The 23376-nt window shown below is 47.0% G+C and overlaps 2 protein-coding genes across 4 annotated transcripts in view; one reads left to right on the forward strand and one right to left on the reverse strand.

Annotated features, from left to right (window-relative positions):
• LTO1 (LTO1 maturation factor of ABCE1) overlaps nt 1-16684 on the forward strand; it is a 31052-nt gene extending 14368 nt beyond the window's left edge. For 2 of the 3 annotated variants that reach the window (XR_007708430.1, XR_004779581.2), the window contains one exon: nt 273-5835. The gene's annotated coding sequence lies outside the window, so the exon portion shown is untranslated. Of the gene's footprint in view, nt 1-272; nt 5836-15039 lie in introns of those variants that run through there. The other variant, XR_007708431.1, reaches the window with a different exon arrangement.
• CCND1 (cyclin D1) lies at nt 3012-20448 on the reverse strand. Its single transcript, XM_035552321.2, has 5 exons — nt 19930-20448; nt 18195-18410; nt 17534-17693; nt 11976-12124; nt 3012-6446 (listed from the first exon to the last, which is right to left on the reverse strand). Exons 1-5 carry the CDS (start codon nt 20125-20127, stop codon nt 6291-6293), a joined length of 879 nt encoding a protein of 292 aa, XP_035408214.1. The 5' UTR covers nt 20128-20448; the 3' UTR covers nt 3012-6290.
• Between the last annotated feature and the right edge of the window lie 2928 nt (nt 20449-23376).

The raw sequence follows: 23376 nt of genomic DNA on the forward strand, positions 1-23376 counted from the left end.
ATTATAAATGAGAAGGTAGTATAAGCCATAAGTAAAGTGAGAAGAGAGATGAAATCCGCACAAATGGATATTTTTTTTCACACTGTGTAAGGGGCAATACCTCTAGCAACCACTAATACAACCTCCTGCATCCAGAGATGCAACTTTTTGAGAAGTAAAGCTGCTAGTATTAATCTGTGTACGGTAGTGACTGCTCCAAAAAAAAATGAGACTGTTCTGTGTAGGAATTGGTGCTCTGAAGACCACATTAAAGCTCTTCTTATATAATACAGGAGTTCAGTGGAAGTGTGCACAGCCTGTGTCCCAGGAGCAGACCGTGCACTGCGGGTGGTGCCTCTGCATCAGGAGGGCACGTGCAGAGTTAAGATGCTGTGTCTGTGCCTTATTCCTGATACACTGCGAGCACCCAGTCTTTCTGCCAGTAGTTCCCTCTTCAGGTAAGAGCACTCATGAAAATTATGGCTACTTAGTGATTTCTTAGTATGGCTATGAAAATGCTAATGGGATCATCAAGAAACTGTTTGTTTTTGTTATTGAATGTCTATTGTGCTAAAGAAGCAGAAGGGTAACTTCTGCCTTGCTCCTACGTTTGTATTCCTTGAATCAAAAGAGCAAAGTCAGAAGTCTGGCAAGCCTTATGTTATCAGTGCAATCCAGTCAAAAAATTTGCAATCCCTTTCTCATTATTATATAAGAATATTTTGGGGGAACTCAGTCAAAAGCCAGATGGGAATCTTATATTTGTCATGCTGCTGTAACTACCATTAGCAGGTATGTTTGACGGATCATAAAAACACCATGTTTGTCTGAAAAGATGAATTTCCCATAAAATTATGTTGGTGTGAATTCGTTATAATGCCATCATTTATAGCTTTACGGCCTTTGTCCCATAGTAGCTTTTCAATGCCACTGCTAGGAATCTTTATCAGAGTATCTAGCCCACACACCTGGGTCATTTCTATGGTCCTTTGAATTAGTAGCTTGAAACTTCAATTTCTCTCCTATGTTATGAAGTTTTCCATCACTTAAAATGCCAAATACACTTGCCTGTAAGTAATTTCAGGTTTTTACATTTAACAGACCTTTTTTATTGTTTAATAAAGAATATATGAACTTAATGTTTAGTAAAGGTACAAGCTTTGTCAGTCTGAATTCAGCAGTGGAATTGAGGATGTTTTTGGGAAATTTTTGGAGGTTTTTCTACGTATGTTTCTCAATCTGATGTTAATACAGTATATTTGCTTTAAATGAGCTAGAGCATAGCCTAGCTGAATGTGCATATTTTTTACAGCCTATAGTAAATTGTTTTTCTTGCTACATTCTTGTCCTGTCCTTTCCAATGTGAATAATATTGGCACAGTTCACCCAACATTCAAATTTAGGAGGCTGCATTCAGAGATGGTGTTTCAGAGAAGGAAAATGTAAATAACAGAGCTGACTGTAGGCTTAAACCTGTTCAAGGCACAGAATAACCTGTCAGTTTAATAGATTAAAAATACTCATAGAAAAGGCAAAAACCACTTAACATGTTCAACAAAATGCAGGTTGAAATTTCTAATTATTTTTTTCAGCAAAAAGCTTTTTGTCCCAAATCAATATTGTATGTATGTCCTCAGTCAAAATATTTGAAATTAGAAGGGTTGGTCATCAGTGATACAAAAGCCTTTTTCCTATTCTTTCCTTAAAACATGCTGAAATTTTGCAGAAGACTGATATGAGATCTGTGTGGGGACAAAAATGAGTTTTTTGTCCAATTTAAGCTTCAGCTTGATCTGTATTTAAAGTCACTATAAATCTCGTTTTAAACCGTCTTTCACTGCTACATGAATCTGCTTCAGTGGCCTGCCTGTGTAACTTGACCGTATAGAGGAGGTGCCCATGTCTAATGGACAAAACTATGGACCCACTATGTACCAATAGGAACCTCCCCATCTGTGAATTTAGGGTAGGCCAGGTGGTTTAGGTTTCTGACTGAAACGGCTGGGAAATCAACAAGCTAATACAGGCTCAGCTGCGATTCTTCCGATACAGGGGGCTTCCCGTCTATTGGTAACTGCACTAGGACAAGCTGATTTAGCACTAGACTGTGTCCAACATGCTCGTGTTAACTTACAAGTTTTCATTTTTCATTTTGTTTACTGTAGCTATTGCATAGAATCAGTTGTTCTGTGAAGCTCAGCCAGTGGGAAACTCAGAAGGCAGATAAACAGGTATCTGATCTGAGAGACGAGCACTTGATATTTTACGTGTATTTTATTTTTTAGCCAATAATGACATCACATTTTCATAGAGTAAATAGTCAATACATAGGTTAAAAGCTTGACCATTCACCACGAAGAATATGCTGTTTCTGGTGTGTCCAGTTGTTGCAATTGGTAACATGCATTCCATTTACACGTTTGGGACACAGCTTGTAAGTTTTTCTCATTTTGTTTTTATAAATAATCATATGTAATTACTGTTATATTTTTGTCCTTCTGAAGTCCAGTTCTTTACGTATGTTTAGTAGCTCTTAATTTTTTATTATCTTAGTCATGCAACAGTAAGAAGCGTAAGCTCTGTAAGAAGTAAGGGGAAGGAAGATAAAGCTGTTTAACTTTACTTCTTTTAAAACTAGTTTCTGTTAAGGTATTCTAGGACACAAAACCTTACACTGATAAATAAATACAGACAAGCATTCTGTACCAAACACCTACTTTATTTCACCTTTTATTAAAAAGAACCACCAAATGGTATTTTACTCTGAGTAATTACCTTAGATGTTTAAAATAATCTTAAGCAAATACTTGTTTTGCTTTTTTAAAATACACATTACCGTGACAGCCAGTCACCTACCCATTTCTAAAAAACGCCTACACTTTCCTAAAATAATGATAGAAAATTTTCAGCATTGCAACTATTAAAGCACGGAGAGTCAAAATGAGAAAATGTCATGTGGCTTACTCATTACATTAGGTAGTTACTGCCATTCAGCATTCATGAAAGTAATAAAAAGACACAACAAGCAGACACTGGGTTTTACCAATTTTATTTCTAGACTTTAGGTTGTTGGTTTTTTTAAGATTTTTTTTTTGCTGGAAACTTGTCTGTTACAGGTCTGTTGGTGAAAATGTGCATTTCAGACCAGTGATGCCAATAAGTACAATATAAAAATGTACAAATCTGAATTGCTTGCTTACTACAGATTGTTATAATAATGTGACAAATAAAGCATCTCTGTTGGCACATGAACCCACTTATCTGGATTTGGCCTTTTAGTACATACAATATTTAAAGAATTTTGCAGTACACACTGCCACTCAGTGTAACACATAATATAACTGACAACCACTAACTCAGTAATCACGTTTGGTTCAGAGACACAGAGATGCCACGAACAGAAGTGTTTTATGAGGTAAGCAGTAAATGTTCCTGAAATTTGGACAGAATGTATCCAGTCCTCCTGGGTCCTGCGACTGCTAGTAGCATTGCAATGCTTTGTTTATGCACTATGTAGGATCTTAACTGCATTTGCCTCAAAGAGTTCTAATTCTGTTTTGGTTTAGCAGCATACAGGCAACAGCTAGATTATTCTTCAGCATACAACTCTGTTAGCTGGCTTATTTATGAGATTTACAGGCGTTTTAAATTAGCATTATGCTATAATTAAAAAAACAAAACAAAACAAAAAAAACCTAGTATATCATAACAGATTAAACACACAAAATACTTAGAGTTCCAGAAGATAACCTATCATACCAAATGATGTGTCCCAATTGATGGGAAAACACATCAGGTGGCATACAAGAGTTATATTATAATGCACCTTTCATATATCAATTGTGGCTAATAACACAGCTTAAAACTACTATGATAATAAATCCCAGATCAGACAAAGAATCCAGCTTTATAAAATGCGCAACAACAAAAAAACTGACATTACTTGATCTTCTGAAATGTCTGCCGTTTTTAAATTAATGCAACCTAGTTGCAAATCGCGAGACCCATTCAGAATAACGTTCGATGCATTTCCATTTGCAGTAGAACTATGAGGCACTGTGTACGAACATTAAAACCTGGTCTAGACACGGTTAACTGAAGTATGAGGTATTGTGAAACAGGAACCTTTTTGGAATAGAGCAGTAATCACATTAAGTAAAAATTGATCACATAAAAAATCTACAAAAAAAATGATGTCAATAATATAATTTTCTATGAGAAAATTAAAACCTATAACATGGCAGTATATGACATTGTATAACAAAAAAAAAAAACTGATCCACAAAATAGCAGCAAAACACAATGACAAAGATACAGAAAAGCAATGTTAATTTTTTTTTTCAAACCATGCTGGGAATTTATCCATAGCAGCTCAATAAAAATGGAGCATCCGCTCCTATTCTTTTCTCTTTTTCTTTTTTTCTTTCTTTTTTTCTTTTTTTTCCTTTTCTTTTTTCTTTTTTTTTTTTTTTTTTTTACAATCAACACCTTAGCGGCAGTTTTCTCACATACATTTCACCATCACATTCTCCTCGAGCATCAACTTCAACAGCTATGTCCACGTCCCTTCAGCTACTTCCTAAAATAATAATAAAAAGATACATAGCCAAGATGTGCAAATTTTCTATTTGTAGCTAAATAAAAAAAAAAGGGGGGGGGGGCATATACTGGAATAAGAACTTCTTTCAAGTACTCCAATTTTCGTATCTATTAACTATGGCGTTTTTTTCATGGTTAGACTGCTACTGAAAATGTATAAGGGGCCAAATAGACTGCTTTGTTTTGGGTTTGTTCTCTGAAGCGTGTCCTTTTTTCTTTAATAAGCTGTGTTAAAACTGCAACGTCAAGGGTAGAAAGATTTTTTTTTAAAAAAGGGGGCGATTGCATTATTTTACAAATCATACTGGCCTTACGAACATCCTCTGCAATAAATATTCTTTTTAGCCTTAACTATAAATTATATATTTTAGTGTTTAAAAACCTTCAGTTGTAAAACATCTAGAGACAATCCTTAAACTATGTGTCCTATATGTGAACCTTTAAGGCCCCTAATTTATAAAAATGTGTTGGCACCAAAGGATTTCTAAACTTCAACTTTTCTATAGAAAAGGATAGGAAGATATCCTGGCAATTTGTGAATGCAATTTCTCTCACTGGAACACAACCTTCGGAAAAAAAAATCACCTTTCCTCTAACACCATAGTTAAATGCACTTGCCTTGCAATTCCAAGTTTGCGAACAAGCACTTAATATATTTCCAAACCATTCCATTAAAAAAAAAATTCCCACACAATAAAAGAATGTATTTCCTATATCTAATGGACTGAAAGTGCTTTGAATGGAATGGTTTTAGAATATTACAAACAACAACAAAAAAAGACTAAACTGTGGATTGAACCTGACCATAATTAGGCTGAATATCTGTGGGGTCAGACCAGCATTTTTACACAGGTAACTACAAAAATATGAAGATTACAAAAATATAATATATTATGTCACTATTTCGGTTTCTCTTTATAATAGAGTATCGTATGAGTAGTACATTGGCCTTTCCCAACAATGCTAAGCTGGAACCCTACAAATGCACAGGCAATCCACAGGCACACACACACACACACACAAAAAAAAACAAAAGATTAACATATAATAATGCTGTATACTAACATACACTAACTTATGGGTTACGTTAACCATTTATAAGGTGAAGAGGATAAAAAAAAAAACTAAGGAAATAAAATAAACATTTACAGATGAATTATAAAGTGACTAAATGCATAAGCAAGCAAGATACAGAAAAGCCTAGAACTGCGTTAAAGCTATGCTTTTTAAAGAAAAAAAAAAAGAATATTTCATTTACTATCTAAAAAAACCCTCTTCTACTTTAAAAATGGTTGGTTGGTTTGTTTTATATGTAAGAAATCAAATCTAATACCTCCCCTGGAGACATTTTGTGTGTTAATGCCTATTTTTACAACATACAGACAAGAACACTTTAATATAAAAACTAGTTGATTATTATTGTATAAAATCCTCTATTTTTGTAGCACAAACCCCTGGGGGTAATGCAAATACTATTTTTTTCTTTTTTTAAGACAGTTTTTGGGGTATTTTTTGTTTATTTGTTTGTTTGAAGTCACAGATGGAAGGGAGACAGAGCAAGAAAAAATATAACAAGACGGGTTTTCCCTTCTGGTATAAAAATGTCCTGGAGAAAAGGGTTTCTGGGGGGGAGATCCTGATGCTGATTCCTTCTCAGATGCCCTTTCTTTGTCTGCTTCTCTTGCCAAGCAAACCCATTAGAAGAAGTCCTCTTAAATGTTCACATCTCGCACATCAGTAGGTGTGCAGGAAAGGTCTGCTTCATCCTCTACAGTCTTTGTTTCTGAAGATACGTTGTGCTGCTGTGCCTGGCGTAGACTGGATTCAAGGAGGGATTCAATCTGTTCTTGGCAGGCTCGTAAACAATCCTAGAGAAGATTAAACGGAAGGAGAAAAAAGACCGAGGGTCCTTTAGAAAAATACTAAGACCACAGACCACGTACCATTTCTTGAAAAGCCAAGAGAAATACAATGACGTTATCTGGGAGGGCAGCACACTCAAAGGAGTGCGGGAAGAGCAAGAGAAACACTAACTAGTGAGAGCACTGGATGAGCTACCCAAATTTCTGCAGGGTGCTAGCCCGGATCCCGCCCTCAGCAGCTAATTCCTGCCATTTATTTCATGGCCAGTGTGAGTGTTCTCCATACATGGCCCTCAGGACAAAGGACAGCTGTCAGTCTGCTCTTAGTCTCAGCACGTAAGGCTACAGGAACACGATGAGCACTCCGCTGCCATGACACAGGCACTAGCTTCCCTGGCAGGACCTTGGCACAGCAAGATGTAGCTTGCTTGTTGGAGCTTTGCTGCAGTGCTTCTTGCCTGGGTTGTTAACACTTCAGCAGTTACATGCAAGTCCATTCATACCATCTTCTACCTCAGTCTTTTAGACCTTTCAAAAATATAAGCTCTCTGACTGGACAGCACTGTGAATCAAATCATAATTAAATGAACGGAAAAGACATAAACTGGGCTGGAGTCAGGGCTGGTCCAAGTATTGCTGATGCCCTCATGATTTCTACTTTTACTGCAAAAAAACACTTCAGCAGGGCACTCTATTAGAAGTGATGGCCATAAACGGTGGTTTCCCCAGGCTGAGGTCTGATGATATAAAGTTCTTAGATAGAAGTCCCATATATATATATTTGTATTTAGATCTACGCGCCCAAAGTTGCCAACCAACCACTACTATCTACAGCAGTAGGCAGCTCAGGTTAGCTGATTTCTAACTCAGAAAGCATCTGAACAGAACATAACCGACCGTACAACCCCAAACTGGAGAGATCTAGAAGCACCACTGACCATCTTCATAACCATGCATTATAAAGTGCTGCCAAGCTTTCAGTTTGCTCCTGCATTCACCTTGGCAGCTCAATTTGGGTGAGAACTTTTTTCCACTCATTTCACAACCGGTTTCTCAGCCCTCAGTGTCCACACAACCCTGCCAAGTGCCCGGGAGGGTGCAAGGACCTCGCTGTTGCACCCACTTCAGCCTGAATTAAAAGCACTAAGTTCCCGGCACGATCAAGTCTCCTGTGGGAAAAGGGACAACTTCCTCAGCCATTAAAGCATACCCAGAGTAGGTACAGCCAATTCTACCCACTGGTCCACAGCAATGAAACCTGGAGAAAGCCTGCTAGCTAAACCTGTCCAACTTTCTGCACGTTATGGCTCTGTTCCTCAGCGCCACATACATCCATCGCAAGGACACACAACTGGTGCCTCAAACAGGCAAAAGAATCACACTACATTTTGCCAAAATTCCTCCAGCGTACTGTTTACTCCTATCTTTACAACAAACATCATATGCTTTCTCCCAACATATTTAACTCTGTGTATTAAGGACTTTGAAGTTTCCTTTAAGTATTGCCTTTTCTGATTTAACCTATGACATGTGTTAGCCCTTGCGGTGAACCCAGTCTTCCATGATAAATTGCCGTCAAAAGTGTTAGGATGTGCATGACTGAGAATGAATGTTGTTTTCCTGAGAGGGTGACCTGCCTGCTGTTTTCTTTATTTCCCAGTTTCAATTCTGCCTTCATTCAGAGGCTTCTTGTGTGATCTACCAGCTTTTCACTGATTCCACTACCACAGGAATCTCCTCTGCCACCAATAAGGGCACATGGCATTTGGGGTAAAATAAGATTAGAAACCCAAGCAAACAATTCTCTGCAAGTCCTTTCTGAGAGAGAGGGAGGTTAATCCTACCTCTAAGCAGATCAGACCATCAGTTACAGCTCACTGAAAACACATAACCTATGACCTTTTCTGGTTTAAACCCTAGTGTAATATTTCCTCTTGACAGAGACACACAGCGTTTTAAATGACAAAAAGAAACGCCTCATATCCTAGAGTCATGATGCCTTTGGCTCCTACATTCCTCTGGCCTCCACAGTAAGATCTCTATGAAGTCCCTTCACCCTGTCGCAGGATATGACAGACCAGTCGTGACTGCAAGGCTCCTACTCGTGCATCCTGCAGCATGTACCTCAGTCGCACTTGGGTGTATCAAACAGTACGTGAATAGAGGTTTGGGGAGATTTTCAGTTTTACAAATCCAGGCACTTTTGCAGATAATTCTGTTATAACGAGGTAGTGTGCCAGGGTTCCAAATTGAAAGCCAATTTATTTTCAGACCAAAGCAAATCCCGTTTTTGGTTTGGTTTTTAATGCTATTTGCATATAGCATGTTTGAGCTCTGAAAACTCAAACCATTCAAAAGGATTTCTTTAAATTACCTATTCTTCTTCTCCCTCTGGACTCCAATCATGAATAATTACATAGGACTACATAATTTAAAGGTAATTTTTGACCACAGCTTTTTTTTTCCTGTGAGATTCTCAGAGTACAGCCTGTTATAACTGTATTTTTGTAAAACAAAATCCTTACAATTTATTATGAACTGTAGTCTTACATTACAGATGATGGAACTTTTTTTTTTTATTGTTTTAGGCATTTTGGTTCAAATCATTTTTTATTCAGATAACTATTAGATGAGTAGTTTGTCTACAGGAATCTTAGAACTAGCAAAAATAACTGCAAAATATAAAATTCACTGTGAACAACTTAATGAAAGCTTTTTCATTCTTAGCAAGAATACTTCTTAACACAGAAAAGCAAATACTAAACTTGTGCATTATTCTGATAACTTCTCCCAACAACTTTTCTGCTTCACTACCCAAATTTTCAATGCCCACAGTTTGTTCAAGGTCATAAACCCTTCCTGGATTAATTAAGCTCCTCAGTGAAAAAAAACAAAGAAAAGAAAAAAAAAAAAGACTAGACTTGCTAGCTTAACTGATGTGGTCAAATACCTTTAACACACAAGACATGATCAGACTCCAGGGTCAGATACACTAAAGGAAACAAACAACAACAAAAAAGAAGCTGCTTGGAAATCCTTTGTTACTGCCTGACCCATTCTGGATAACAAGCACATGTCTGAAGGTGCCTCTGAGTAGGGGCAGGCAGGAGACGAATTCCAATGTACTAACAGACAGCATGGAAACCCAATCTAATCTAGTTTAGCAAATTTCTGGCCTGGAAATGAATGTCAGGTAAAATTCAATCTGTTTGGATGATGGGGTCAAGAATAGAATGATGGAAGACAGCCCAAGACTTCTAATTGTGATTATCTGACTTCTAATTACCCCTGATCAAAGGCAAAATGGGAAATTGGACTCCTACCAATGTAAACATGAACCATAAAGGAATTCCAATCAGGTGATATTCATTTTACTTTAGATTCAGCTTCCTTTGAGACTAAAGGTAAAAAAGTGTAATTATGTAACCTGAAATCCAACAGACCAGCTGCTCTAGCTAATAGATAATCTGGGAGAATGTTAGCCATGTTGTGAATAAATGCATGCTCCTAATATTTCAAAACAATCCAATACAAAGCGTATTCAATCGTGCAGTCTGACAAGTGGAACCATCACCGTGGAGTAACAAACTTCATATAGATGCTAGTGAAACAGGTACTACCAATAGCAGAGTTACATGGGCTGGTCTCGCAGGGAATTTTCAATGCAGAAGAATCGCACTACGTATGAAACCGAGCAATTTTCTCTATTTCAATAAACAGTAGAGAAAGATACTCTACCCTTACTATGTTACAAACACGACAGCATACATGTACATAAGGTAAAGTTTTATGCTGCTTATTTTCTGTAGTAACGTATACAAAAACCCTTACAATTCTAACTCTAGCTGCTCTAACACATAAATATATTTAGCAATAAAAGCTGGAAGGGAGTTACTTCCTTTCAAAGCTCTTAGTTTTAAGTTCAGGTCATACAGATTGTGACCTTACAATGACTCTGGACAATAAAAAGAAATAAGCATTGATTCTCTTCTTGCTAAAACTTCTTTTTCTTTTAGAAGAGCTCTGTCATCAACTAAGTCAAGTCACATAAGGACATGCTGTTGTTCTCCAAGATGTGAGAGAATTTATTTCAGTGCTCTCTATCAGGAATGATTAAGTAATATATTTGTTTGAATCAGGTACTGTCAGTACTGATAGCTAGCCTAGTATTTTTCCCCAGTACCTGCTTCGAATATCTAGCACTGGATAGAGTGCCATACACTCAACCATACACTCACATATCTACTCTGTTCACAAACTCACTAAAAGTATTACATGTGCCTACCAAACTGAGCAGCAGGATATTTACAGCATTTGATTTCAGCATTTGAAGTTCCTACAGTATTTAACGTACCAGCAGTGGATCCATACTGCTTTAGCTGCAGTAATCTAAATAGCAAAAAATAACATGCCAAATTCTGAAGCATGGTAAAGGTGATCAAAATAATAGTCTGTGACACGGTATTTGTCAGCAGTTGTTTCACATAGTCTAACGTAAAATACTCTTTTGTGAGTAATTCATTATGATGCATTTGTCTTTCCACAAATCACTCAATCTTGTCAACAAAGTCCAATTACACAAAACTAGTTTTGAAGGGTCTGGACTAATACAGCTCTCTATGCATTTAAATTATTAACGTGTAAAACAATTTAACAGCATCTCAAAGGTTCTGCCTAACCACAGAGTTGTCTTTATTTGACTCATTGTCCAGCACTTGGAGACCTCACAAGAACCTTTTTAAAGCATCTATTTATTGGTCTTCCACATTGTTACAAAACAAAGCTCAACTCTGCCCCAACTTCACACACCATTATGACATGGATCATTGACTTTAGGTCTTCCTTGTAGGCTCCCTTCCTGGCCCATTCACTCATGAAAGGTTTATTGCTCACTAGTTACTGATGTGCATCTCCTGGAAGCTGCAGGGCAAAATGAGAGTCCTGTGAGGACCATCTACCTTGTCAGAAAGTCGTGGGACAAACATTTGTTCCAAAAAGGAATTCAATACCAGCTACTGTGCAGGTCTAGCACGTAATAAACCAAATTAGATCATTAGAACTCTTTTAAGAAGGGCTTTTTCACACCACTTGGCACAATAAAAGGCCTCAAGAATGGTCAAAGATAAGGTCAGAGATACCACGAGGTCCATTTATTGCAATCTTAGTAACTATTTCCTCGCCTTATTTTAAAAGTTTTGTTTTACACAGACTGCTGGTTTCATTACCTACAAGCAAATACAGCTTCTGCAATTGTTCAGAATCAGTTCAGGGTTTCCTCTGCATTGTCAGATACACCTCTCACGAACATCAGAGCTGGATGTGGCACTCCTATCAGTGAATGCAACAGTGTAATCACTGATTATTAATGGCTATAACGACGGCTAAGTAACTAGGACGAACAAAAGTGGAACACCTTCAAAAAAACTCTGAGGTTTGACCTTTATCAAGATTTACTGCCCGATTAGCTACTACGCAGCAAGCAGACATTCATTCTTAAACTCTAAGGCAAGAGATCAACTGAGAAGAGTCACTTACCGGATCACATTTGATAACTTGTGATAGGAAATGTGTGAGGCATTGATAGGAGAGGAAAGTGTTAGTGTTCCCCAGATGCAGGCCTTGTACAGCTGCTACCACGCTGCCAGCTGCGATCATGGAAGGTGGGTTTGAAATAAATTTAACATCTGTATGAAGAAAGAAGAGGGAAAAAAAAAAAACTGAAATGATTGCTTTAAGAGAAGCCTGCCCATACAGATACGCTCTCCTCTACCAGCGTGGCTTCAGCTGCCAACTGTTGCATCCAAAGGAAGGGAAATGGTGAGCAGAAGCTGCCTCCTGCTCCGCACCGTTACAGGCCCCAACCTGCAGACACTCAGCCATGTGAGCAACTGTGCTGGAGTGAGTAGCCCTGCTTAGCACGAAGCCTGGGAGGCCATCCATCGCCTCCAGGGATTTTTATCATAAGCAGGGCCCCCATTCTTCAAATGTTAAAATACTTTACTCATACAGATAATGCCACCAGGGTCACCAGCGCTATACATCGGAGAGAACCTGTGCTCGCGTGGTCAGACCCTAGGTACGCTCTAATCAGGAGTCCTCGGGCCGTTCAAAGCAGAAACCTTTGTACTGACATTCAAAGGAATATAGCTTTAATGAACAGCAACATCGACAAAAAGAAAGAAAGAGAAAGACTGCTTAGCCCTGTCAGGAGGCAGATAATCCATATTTAAATTAAGGTTTCATCTTAAAAATGCTTTGTCTCAACCTAGTCTCTTGTCAGTGGCTGCCATCCATCCTGGCAACAGGGATTTAATGTAAATGTGGCATAACTAAGTGACGGGGGTCCCAAGAATTGGCGGACAATCAGTTACATTCTGATGTGACACCATGCTGACAAGAGGCTGGGCCCCCTTCCAGACGGCATTGCTGTAGGTCTCTCCACAAAGCCACTCCCATGATTCCTTAAGGGGCTATCTCTGCCATTTAGCATGTTTTTGGTGTGAGTGTGTGTGTGTGTTTTTAATAAGAATAATCCACATTTTAATGCTAAGACTCTTTCTGCAGAACAGGAATGCGTTTGATCCGTGGCAGCGTACACCTTGGAGGAGAATCGGAAACAAAAGGAAATAAGTGGCATGAGTAAACATCTAATTTTGTGTGGAGAAGTAAGGGAAATGCCACATTATACACAAGAACCTGAGATACATTCCTTCAGCTTTTATCAGAATACAACTTCCTCTGGGTCGAAAAAATATAAACCATCTGTCAAACCCTTGAATGAAATCAAAGGCATGGACAGCTTAGAGGGCTCAGTGGAACAGTTTAAGTATTAAATCATGCATCTCCTTTATTATGATAAAATAACTTTTGTGTAAATGTTTTACCAGTGAAACTAAAGACTTTGGGACTCTATGAAAGTCCTCTCTCTGAATCTATTCAGCTATCTCTGATGCTCCATTGAAGCCCAGACTGATACCCACCTTCAAAAGGGCATTTCGCCCCACATTCTATGAACCTTCAAAATTAAAACCAGTACAATTAATGGTGGCCAAACTCTTGTGATGCACTGCAAGCTACAAGGCAAGCTTGATCTAAAGCCATCTCACATACGCTACCGTGTTTAAAACACATGTAATTTACCCCTTTTTCCTAATCCACCTATTTCCGGACAGACAAATACACACACCTTCTGGCAAGCTTCTATCGTTCCCCAAAACGAAATAGTTCAGGTCAGTTACTGACAACACATGCATTCCAGAGATGGTCCCCCAGCTGACATACTGACACACAGCGGCAGGTAGACTTCAGCATTAAGGGGTTTCAGCAGGCAAACGTGAATGCCACCAAGATTCAGGTTCCAGGGGATGCAGCGGCAGTGACTTCACGCCGGTGTTTACTGATTTCCACAAACAGAAGGTGACCAAGATGTGTCAGTTTAAGGGGTCTGTCCTGGCAGGATCACGTTTGGCATTAATATTTGCGTTCTTCTTTTAAATGGAGCAGTAAACAAGAACATGAATTCATAGTCACACCCTCATTCTTTCCAAGGTGGAAAAGTGATAATGAAGTTTAAATGACCAGTTTGTGTCTGTCCCTATAACCACTCCAGACAAGCAGCATGGACTGCCTTTTTGTTGCAACTCAACAAGGAATTATTTGTGGCAGAGGCCACTAATTTCAGCATATTAATCAGGGGGCCCCTCTCGCCTGTAATTGGATGCCCCCAAGTGAAGAGTGTGGCATCATTGTCAGCCTCCATCGCCTCATCTTGCGCTATTGAGCGCCCAGGAACAAGGGGGCTTCGGTGAGATGAATTAGACCTGACACAGCCACAATGGGGTAGGGGGCCCCATCAATTGAAGCACACATCCCCAGTAGCCTATCTGAGACTTCATCCAAAAAGAATAAACAACTTCAGCGTTGTTAAAAAGAGAGAGAGAGAGAGAGGGGAGGGGGAGGAGAGAGAAGAATGCCAGCCACCCTGAAGGGAGGACAAAGCAGGCATATAGGCGCTGCAGCGCTTTAAAAAAAATTCCTAACAAGGCGAGTCACCCCTTTTCCTTTTTAAATGGAGCAGCAATTCCATCCGTCTGGAGAGCTGGGGGCTATGAATGAAAATCTTTTCATTGAGGCAAATCAAAACTGCGAACATAAATCACTTGCTGCAAGATGCAACAGGTTCCAACTGGTCACATACCTTGAGACTCCCAATTTTATAAAGGCCAGAGAATAGGAGAATTGTAACACAGTTGTTTCAAAGGGAGATCTCTCTTTCTCCATCCGAAAGGAGGAAAGCAACAACAATAATAATAGCAATAATAATAATATAAAAGGAGCCCGGTATGTTTTGATAACCAGAGGAACATAATGAAATGCTGAAGCTCCAATATTTGTTGCTATTCTTTGTTATGCTTGTATAGAGCTGCAGTTCTCCCTCAACACTGGTCTTAACTTGGGCCAAAAGAGGCCTGCTTCCTTTTGAGCTCTCCCTGCCTTGCTCGGCCATGCCAAAGCCCCATTCATTAAGCTCAATTATGTGTTAACTTCAAACAACCCCTGGTAATTTTTTTTTCTCTTTTTTCTCCCAAACCTACCACAGCACAAAGACATCCTTTGGTGAAAATGGATTTTTCAAAACTAAACCAAATCAAACAGATCCACTTCTACTAGCCAGACAACTGAAGAGAGAGCTTAGAAGGAATTCCCCTCAACTTCACCTTGCAACGTAACCTTCTCTTTCTGGAGCAAACACGCATGCACACTCATCCACGAACACTTCCACAGCCTTCGCCTTGTTAAGCCAACTGGCCAAGGTTTTATTTTCTAAGCAAGCATTATTTCGCCGCCTCTTCTTATGAGCCCCTCCTTTGGTGGAGGATGCAGGCTGTACACTTCAAGCTGAGGATATACTGCGCTTGCCCCCGAGGCCACTTCAGCGAGTTTCACAGTGTTTTCAGTGGACTTTGGATCGGGCCCCGCAGCATCCAGGCAGCACAACGCATTTGCAGTCCATCTACGTTCATTTTGGCAAAAGGAAATACAACACAACCCAGCAACAGCAAAGCAAAGTCCAGATGCTACTTAAGCCACATGTTATCTTCACTAGCCAACAAAGAAGTCATGAGGAAAGCAAGAGGTAGAGAGAATCCTGACATCCAAAAATAACAATAAAAACACAGAGCCTAGTGGCAGCCTTCCTGAGCGCTCTTTCCCCAGGCAATATTCCCAACTTCAGTAGGGAGCCGAAGAGGGCCCCAATTCTGGTGAGCTCAGCGCTGTTTTTTTAAAAGCTCAGTAAAACTCCCAGAACATGGTTCTCATTTACTGATCCATTCTCCATCTGTGGCGTGTAGCAGTGTTAAATAAAGGCTCTGGATGTGCTTCCTAAAAGAAACATAACAACACTGACAGTAGATCAAAGTACTGGACTCTTAGCAAGTCTCCAACCTTTGAACTACTCTTGTTTTCATCCCTGTCATTGCCAACACAACAACCTAGGTTAAACATCCCCATATCCAAAGGGGAGGCCAGGTAGCTGTTCTTTTTAGCAAATGGCTGAGGTGGTGTCAAACTTAGCAAATTGCACCTTCAGAGTCCCAGAGGCCTTATCTGGTAGAATCTGTCATGGAGAGTAGGTCCGATTTTCCCAAAATGTTGCTGCAGGTAGTTTGAAGGCTGTTTGAAGGTTGCAGTGCTCCGAACACGGAGCATTACTGCAGGCAATCTAACTTGGGAGCTGCCCGCTGCTCGGATGTTAGCCCCAAGATGGAGAGCAATGCCAGTGTTTACAGATGTCTCCGTTAAGGTTTGGTTGTTCTATCTTTAGGCTTTGCAGGAGGGCTGATTCTGTGAAATTGACTTCTTCCAAGTGCCTGCAATCTTTCTTCAATCTTTTTTTTTTTTACCAAATCCATCTCTGGAAAATAAACTACGCAGCGTTAATTGGGTTCACTGACCGCACACATCCCAACAAGGTTTTCAAGCGCGGACACCGCATGTCCGAATGCAGGCTCGATCTCTTTTTTAGTACAGCTGCTACTGAGCATTAACATTTAATACAGCGCTGTATCTCCTTTACACTACATTTTTATCAGTGTTAACAGAGTGTCTGGCATTCCTCTTTACGTGCTACTGCAAAAGAACATTTGCTTTGGCTGCTTCTTCTTCCTTATTTCTTTGCCATTCCTGGATTTGTCTTGTCACACAAAAAGCAAATGCACCGAACACGTTTTGTTTAAACAGAGTATCTTCCCTCTAGGACTTCTTTTGTCCCTGCTCCTCCGCTCCGGCCTGTGGGACGCGTGAGATCTGGCGATCAGAAAGGCTCTCCCAAAACGCTTTTCCTTCCCACTTTGCTAGGGTTCAGTGGGTAAAGCCGGTACACGTACAAACACACACACACACACCGCATGCAAACACGGAACTTCAAAGGAACAGCGCGCGCAGGCACGGTGCCCTTGAAACCAAAGATCAGGCCTCTGCAAACCTGGCCTAGCGAGCGGTCGGCGTCTTTGGCTCCTCTGGAGGCCGCCCCTGCACATGGCTCCAGCTCAGCACGTGGTCAGAGGGGTGCAGATGGCAGGGGCTGGGTCCGGTGCCAGGAAAGCCTCCGCGCCGCGTGGCCCTCCTCCAACCCGCTGCCACGGAGCAGGGGGAAGAGGCAACTCAGAGAGGGAAGTTTTAAAACCCCCACGCAGAGCTATTCACAAGCACAGTCTCCCTCCTCCTTTAAAGGCCGTCTCAAGAACGGATCCGCATGGAGGGATTCCCGGTACAGCCAGCAAGCCTTTTGCAGCCCCTGCACAAATCCTGGCGCGTGGGGCCGCACTCGGTGGCTTGGGGCATGGAGCAGGGGTGCTTCTCACCCCGGCCAGCCAAATGCATCCAGCTCAGAAGAAAAGTATCTTCTGAAAAACTTACCTCTGCAAAGTAATCCACCTTCTGCAAACAACAAGGGCAATAATCGGGGCTTAAACTACCTCCCCGCAGCCCTGGGGGCTCATGGTAGGCCATAGCTACGGGAGGCATTACGAGCCGGGGGCTGGGCACGTGTAGGGGAGCAACACGCTTTGCTTAACGTGCAGGGCTCATACCTGTAGCGCACAGAGCCACAAAAGTCTGAGCATGTTTACGGATGATCTGCTTGGTGTCCTCTGCCAGAGGCATTTTAGTAAGGAAATGTTCAATGAAATCGTGGGGGGTCATTGCAGCCAGATTCCATTTCAGCTTATTCACCAGCAGCAGCTCCATTTGCTGCGAAAACAAAAGGGAGGAGAGGGGGAAGAGGAAGAAGGAGAAGAGGGGGAAAGCGTGGTTAGCTCCGCTCAGCACCGCACCGGGGCCGCCCCCCGCCACGCCGCGGCCCGGCCGGGTCTGAGCCCCGATCGCAGCGGGCGGCCAGGGGGGGCCCGGCCGCCCCCCGCAGCTCCCCGGGCAGCGCCGAGCCCCGCGGGGCCGCCAGGGGGCGCCCGCGCCGCGCCCAGCCCGGCCCCGGCTCCGGCCCCGGCCGGGGCAGCCCCGCGGGCCGCGGCCTGGGGAGGGGGGGGGGGGCTCGGCTCGGCCCGGCCCCGCTCGGCCGCCGGGGCCTCGGCATCCCCCGGCTGCGGCTCCCCGGGGGGGGGCGGCGGCCGCTCGGGACCCCCGGGGCGTTGGGGTCCGGCAGCCCCCTCCCGCCCGCCCCGCTGCTGGGGGGTCCCGGCCGGCGTCCCGGGGGGGGGCTTCGTTTGCGCCTGAGCTGCCTGAGCGTGCAATTACCAGTAATTCCTCGGGTCTGATGGAGTTATCTGTGTAAATGCACAGTTTTTCTGCGGTCAGAGGAATAGTTTCCTTCATTTTTGAAGCCACAAACATGCAGGTAGCTCCGAGCAATTGCAAGCGGCTTTTCTTGAGGGGTTCGAACGACAAAAATCTGTCCAAGTAATTCATCGCCAAGGGGAAAACTTCCTCTTCGCACTTCTGCTCCTCGCAAACCTGCAAGAGGGAGAGAGGTCGTTGAGTGCTGAATGCAACGGGGGCGAAAGCCAGGCGCCCTCTGCCTCCCTGCCCCGGCCCGGGCTCTGCAGGGCAAGGCTGGAGGAGGAGAGGGGGGCGCGGGGAGTAACGGGGGCGCGGGGGGAGCATCAAAGGAAATGAAAGAGAAAGTCACCGGGGACAAAGTGGGGGGAAACGCGGCGTTAGAAACCCGCGGGCGATGCGTGGTAAAAAGGGGGGGAAGCGCCGAAGAGGTTTGGCCCCGTCTCGGCGGCCCCTGGAAGGAACAACGAAAAAGGGGAGAATCGGGCTCGGGCAGGGCGAGGGGAGCCCCCCCGGCTGGGAACGGGCTGCGGGGCCGGGCTCGCCCCCGGACTCGTTTATTTGGCGTGGGGTTCGCCATCCCCTTCGCCCTTGTGCCGCCGATTCCCCCTCTCCGGTCGAGACACAAAGGTGGCGTCCAGCCTCATTTCCCCAGACGTCATCTTTTCAAAAAATATTTAAAAATATTTAAAAAATCCCCCGGGCTCCGAAAAAAGGCCGAAACGAAGCGGCGGGGGTCCTTTACCGAGCCCGGTGCCGGGGGCCCGCCGGGGGGGCTCCGGGGGGGCTCCCCGAAGTGAAATCCGCCGCCTCCCTCTCCCGCCCCGCAGCGCGGCCGGGCGCGACGCTTCCCAGAGCGAGGCAGGGCGCTGCGCTTTCAAAAATTAATTAAAAATAGATCGCGGGCGCCCAGGGCCGCCGAAAAGGCACGAAAATGTAGCCCGGCTTCTGGGGCTCCCGCCGGGAGCCCCCCCTGCCCCGTCGCGCCCCGGCCCGAGGGCCTTTCCCCCTCGCTTTGCCCGGCCGACCTCGCAGCCGGGCTCGCTGCCGCGGCACAGGCGCGCCGCGGAGGGGGCACCGCGGCTCCGGCCGCCCTCGGCGCCGAACAAAGAAACTTTCACCCCGCCGCTCCCCGGGGGCCGCCGCAGCCCCTCCGGCCGTGCCCCTGCCCGCAGCCCCGGCGGGGTCCCCCCGGCCCCCGGCCCCGGCCCCGCTCCCCCCGCCCGCCCGGCCGCCCTTGGCGCGCTCCCCGGGACTTTCTAATTTTCTCCCGATTAATAAACACTTTTTGCTTTGCAATAAAAGAACAAAGATGGCGCGTAATACTGGCACGGGCAGCGCTTGCATACGTGTACAGGGATATTAATTTTAAAGAAACCCCCCGGCAGCGATCAGCCGGCGGCGCGTCCCGCCGCCCGGGGGCTGCGCGGCGGGGCCGGCCCGGGGCTGCCCGTCGGGCCGGGAGTGGAGGCAGGCGGGGGCCGCCTCCGGCCACGCTCAGCCCCGGCTCCCCTCGCACGGCCGCCGGCGGAGCGGGGCCCCCGCGGGCAGGGGGTGCGCGGCCGCCCCGCCGGGGGAGGCCCCGGGGCCGCTCCGAGCAGCCCCGGCCCCGCAGCCGCAGCCGGAGCGAGGCGGGCAGCGCCGGGGCTGAGCGCGGGGGGCGAGGGCGGCGCAGAACCCCCCGGAGCATACAGACCTCCAGCATCCAAGTGGCAACTATTTTCCTCATATATGGCAAGATTTCCTTCTGCACGCACTTGAAGTAGGACACCGAGGGCGAGCAGGTCTCCTCCGCCTTGAGCATTGTCTGCAGCACCCTGTCGTTGAGGAGGTTGGCATCCAGGTAGGCTCGTCGGATGGTCTCCACCTCGCAGCACAGCAGCTGATGTTCCATGTCTGCCTCCTTCGTCTCGAGTAAGTTTTCTCAAGGACTGAGTCAGTCTCTCGCTCGCTCTCTCTCTTCCCCTTCCAGGAGTCCCTTGGATGCTGCTTCTGCTACTGCCGCTACAGCCCTCTGGAGGCTGCAAAACTTTCTAACTTCCAACAAAACTCCTGTATAGTCCCTGTGACGTTACTGTTGTTAAGCAGAGATCAAAGCACGAGAGAGAATGAGAAAGAGAGAGAGAGAGAGCCAAAAGCAAGGGGCAGAGCCCTAAAGCCATCCCATAGGCTTCAAGTCCTTCCCCTTTGCTTAGCTTATAGAGAGCAGGGTTTTAATGCAAATGCAAATGAGACAAGGGCTTGCTTTCTTCAAGGGCAAGGGAGAGGTGGGGGAAACCCAAATTGTCTCTTCAGTGTATCATGCATAATTTTAAAAATGGAGAGAGTTCTGCAGTGGGAGCCAAATGATGAATGGGGCTAGGCCACACACAGGCACACATGGATATAAATACAGGGAGACGTGGTTGGTATTATTTTACTGGGGGCGCCAAGGAGGGGGAGCCGGGCAGCACCAGCGCCTCACTCTCCCTTATCAATTATTGTGCCTGCCCTCACCAATGCGTACCTGGAATATCTGTCCTTTAAACACACGCGCTCCCGACCTGGACGTGCAGCCTTTGTAGTCGATCCCAAGGGAACAGCTTTCTCCTGTTTCCTCATTCTTTTTTTTTTTTTTTTCCTCCTACCCAGCCCCTCAATGATTTTGCTGCGGGTCAGAAATTTAAAGGAGTTGGGGTCTCCCCCCCTCCTGCAAAGACGGTGCTTCTCCCTTCCTTCCTTCCTTCACGCCTCCCCTTTCACTTTCAAGGTTTTACCCTCCCGAAGGGGCACGGGGGTGGCAGGGGACACGGTGATAGCCGACTCGAGCCGCGGCGAGTGGCAGCGCACGCCGGGCAGGCCGTGCTCAGCACCCCACCCCCACCACACACAGCCACCCAGAAGAAAATATCCCAGCAGAGCAGCAAAATGGTGGCCAGGGCTTCCTCCCGCACCTACGGGGAGATGAGCCGGAGGGGGGGGGGGCAGCAGCCACCCGTGCCCACCAGGGCCGCCATGCCGTGCTGCGCCGTGCCATGCGGTGAGGACAGCCCGTCCACGTGTGACATGCGGCTGCACGGCCCTGCTGTAAATAACTCCCGGCCCCCAGCCCCGCCGGGCTGCCTGTACCTGAGAACGCCTCGCTTTGCTTTGTTTCTGGTAAAAAGCCTCCTTTAAACTACTCCTCGCTTTTCCACAGGCTGATAGGGAAGCTTGGGGCCCACTGGAAAATACCAGAGGCGAAGCCAACCCGGCTGTTCCCTGGGAGAAACGACTGGGCCCAAAGCAGAGCAGGAAGGCCGTGAACGAGGGGGGCTCACGCTGCCTTGCGTGGGCCCACCCTGAGCACAGACATCAGTTCCGGCCTGATCCCACCTTGGGGGCACCCACCCGCGGCACGGTGCTCGCCGAAGCGTTGCCGGCGGGCTTTGCGGCGGTGCCAGGGTGTCATGGCTGCAGCGCGCATGCTGCGGGGCCGCGCAGCATCTCTAGTGCATGACCTAGGGGGAAGCGGTGCCAAGGCTCACAGGGCATGTTGGTGCACGGCTGCGTGCTTACGTAACCTCTTTGCACGGAGTATCTGCCCGCCGTCCCAGCTCAGTGCTGTGCTTGACCGCTCGTCTCCATTTTATCTTCGCCCGCGCGGAGCGCGCGAGGCCCATGGAGCTCAGTTCCCCTCACGCTCGGCAGCCTGTGGGGCCGACCCGGGGGGTTTCTCGGTGAGGAGGCCGTTCCCCATGCCTGTCCCTGCGCCTGGCTGTTGGCTGCGTACGCGGGACACGCAGCTCTGCTCTCGCAGCGTACGGAGGCCGGGGAGGTTTCGATTTTTAATAAAGCAGCACGTGGTGACCCTGCAGTCGCAGGCCTGAACTGAGCCTGCCCACGACGCGCAACTCGGGGATCCCGTTTAGTCAACTCAGGGAGCCCATTTAAGCTCCCAGCGTCTCCGGAGTGAGCGGCTGGCTGGGGGTGCCGGGAGGAGCCGCCTCCGGAAAGCGCTCCTGCTGCCTGCCCCCCGCAGCAGCCCGGAGGTGCCCGCACCCCCGGCCCCGCTGCGGGTGGGTGCCGAGCCCCCCCCGCCACCCCTCAGGAGCCGGCGCTCCGCTCACACGCGGGGCGGGAGCGGGGCCGGGGCCGGGGCCGGCGGGAGCGGCGTTGGCGCGGGGCCCGGGGGAGCCCCCGGCGCGGCGCGGGGCGGCGCGGCCGCAGGAAGCGCCCATTAGCACGGGCCAATGGCGGCGCCGGGCTGTTACCGGGCGGGCCGGGCAGATCTCGCCGCCCGGTCCCGCCGACACAAAGGGGACCGGCCCGGGGGGCGAGGGCCGCACGCGGCGCCGCTGGGCTCCCCGCGGGGCTCCGCGGCCCCCGGGCCCTTCCCCGCCCGGGGCCACCCCGCACCTGCCCGGCCGGGTCCCGCCCCGCCGCTACCTGCCCGCCGGGCGGGGGGGGGCGGCGCCCTAACGGCCCCTAACAGCCTCCTAACGGCCCTTAACGGCCGCCCACGGCCAGGGGCCGGTCCGTCGGACCGAGCCCGGGGCTGTCAATCAGTCAGCCGGTCGGTCGGTCTGTCAGTCAGTCAGTCAGCGCTCTGCCCCGCTGGTCGTGCGCTGGGGCTGCCGGCGGCGCTCGCTCCCCTCCCTCCCGCCCCGGTGCCGGTGCCGGTGCCGGTGCCGGTGCCGGTCCCGCTCCCGCTCCCGGTGCCACCGCCCCGCCCAGCTCCTCCCCAGCCCCGCCCCTCTCCGGCACTTTCTCATGACGTCACCCCGCCCCGCGCGCCGCCGCCGCCTCTGACAAAGGGAAGCCGCGGGTGCGCGCATTCCTGGCGTGCCGCCGGGCCGCGGGCACGCGCCTCCCGCCCCTCTCTGCCGGGCTGTCGGCAGCGCGCCTCCCTGCCCGCGCACCTGCCGGCGGGGTGCAACGGGCCGCTTCTAGTGGGGCCCGGGCGCTCGGCCCCGCAGCCCCCTGCCCTGCCCTGCCGCCCCCGCCCCGGCAGCGCACCGGCCCCGCAGCGAGGTGCGGGTTCTCGCTCACCTGGCTTGGGCACAGGGGGAGAGAGGCCTCTGTCAGCACCTGGTGCCCACCGAACACGGGCTGGATGCTCTCGGCTTTGTGTTGACTGCAAGAGCGGTCCCATCGTTGGGGAGCTCGTCTGTCTGTGTGGGAG

Source organism: Cygnus atratus, chromosome 5, assembly GCF_013377495.2.
Source record: "Cygnus atratus isolate AKBS03 ecotype Queensland, Australia chromosome 5, CAtr_DNAZoo_HiC_assembly, whole genome shotgun sequence".
NCBI lineage: Eukaryota > Metazoa > Chordata > Aves > Anseriformes > Anatidae > Cygnus > Cygnus atratus.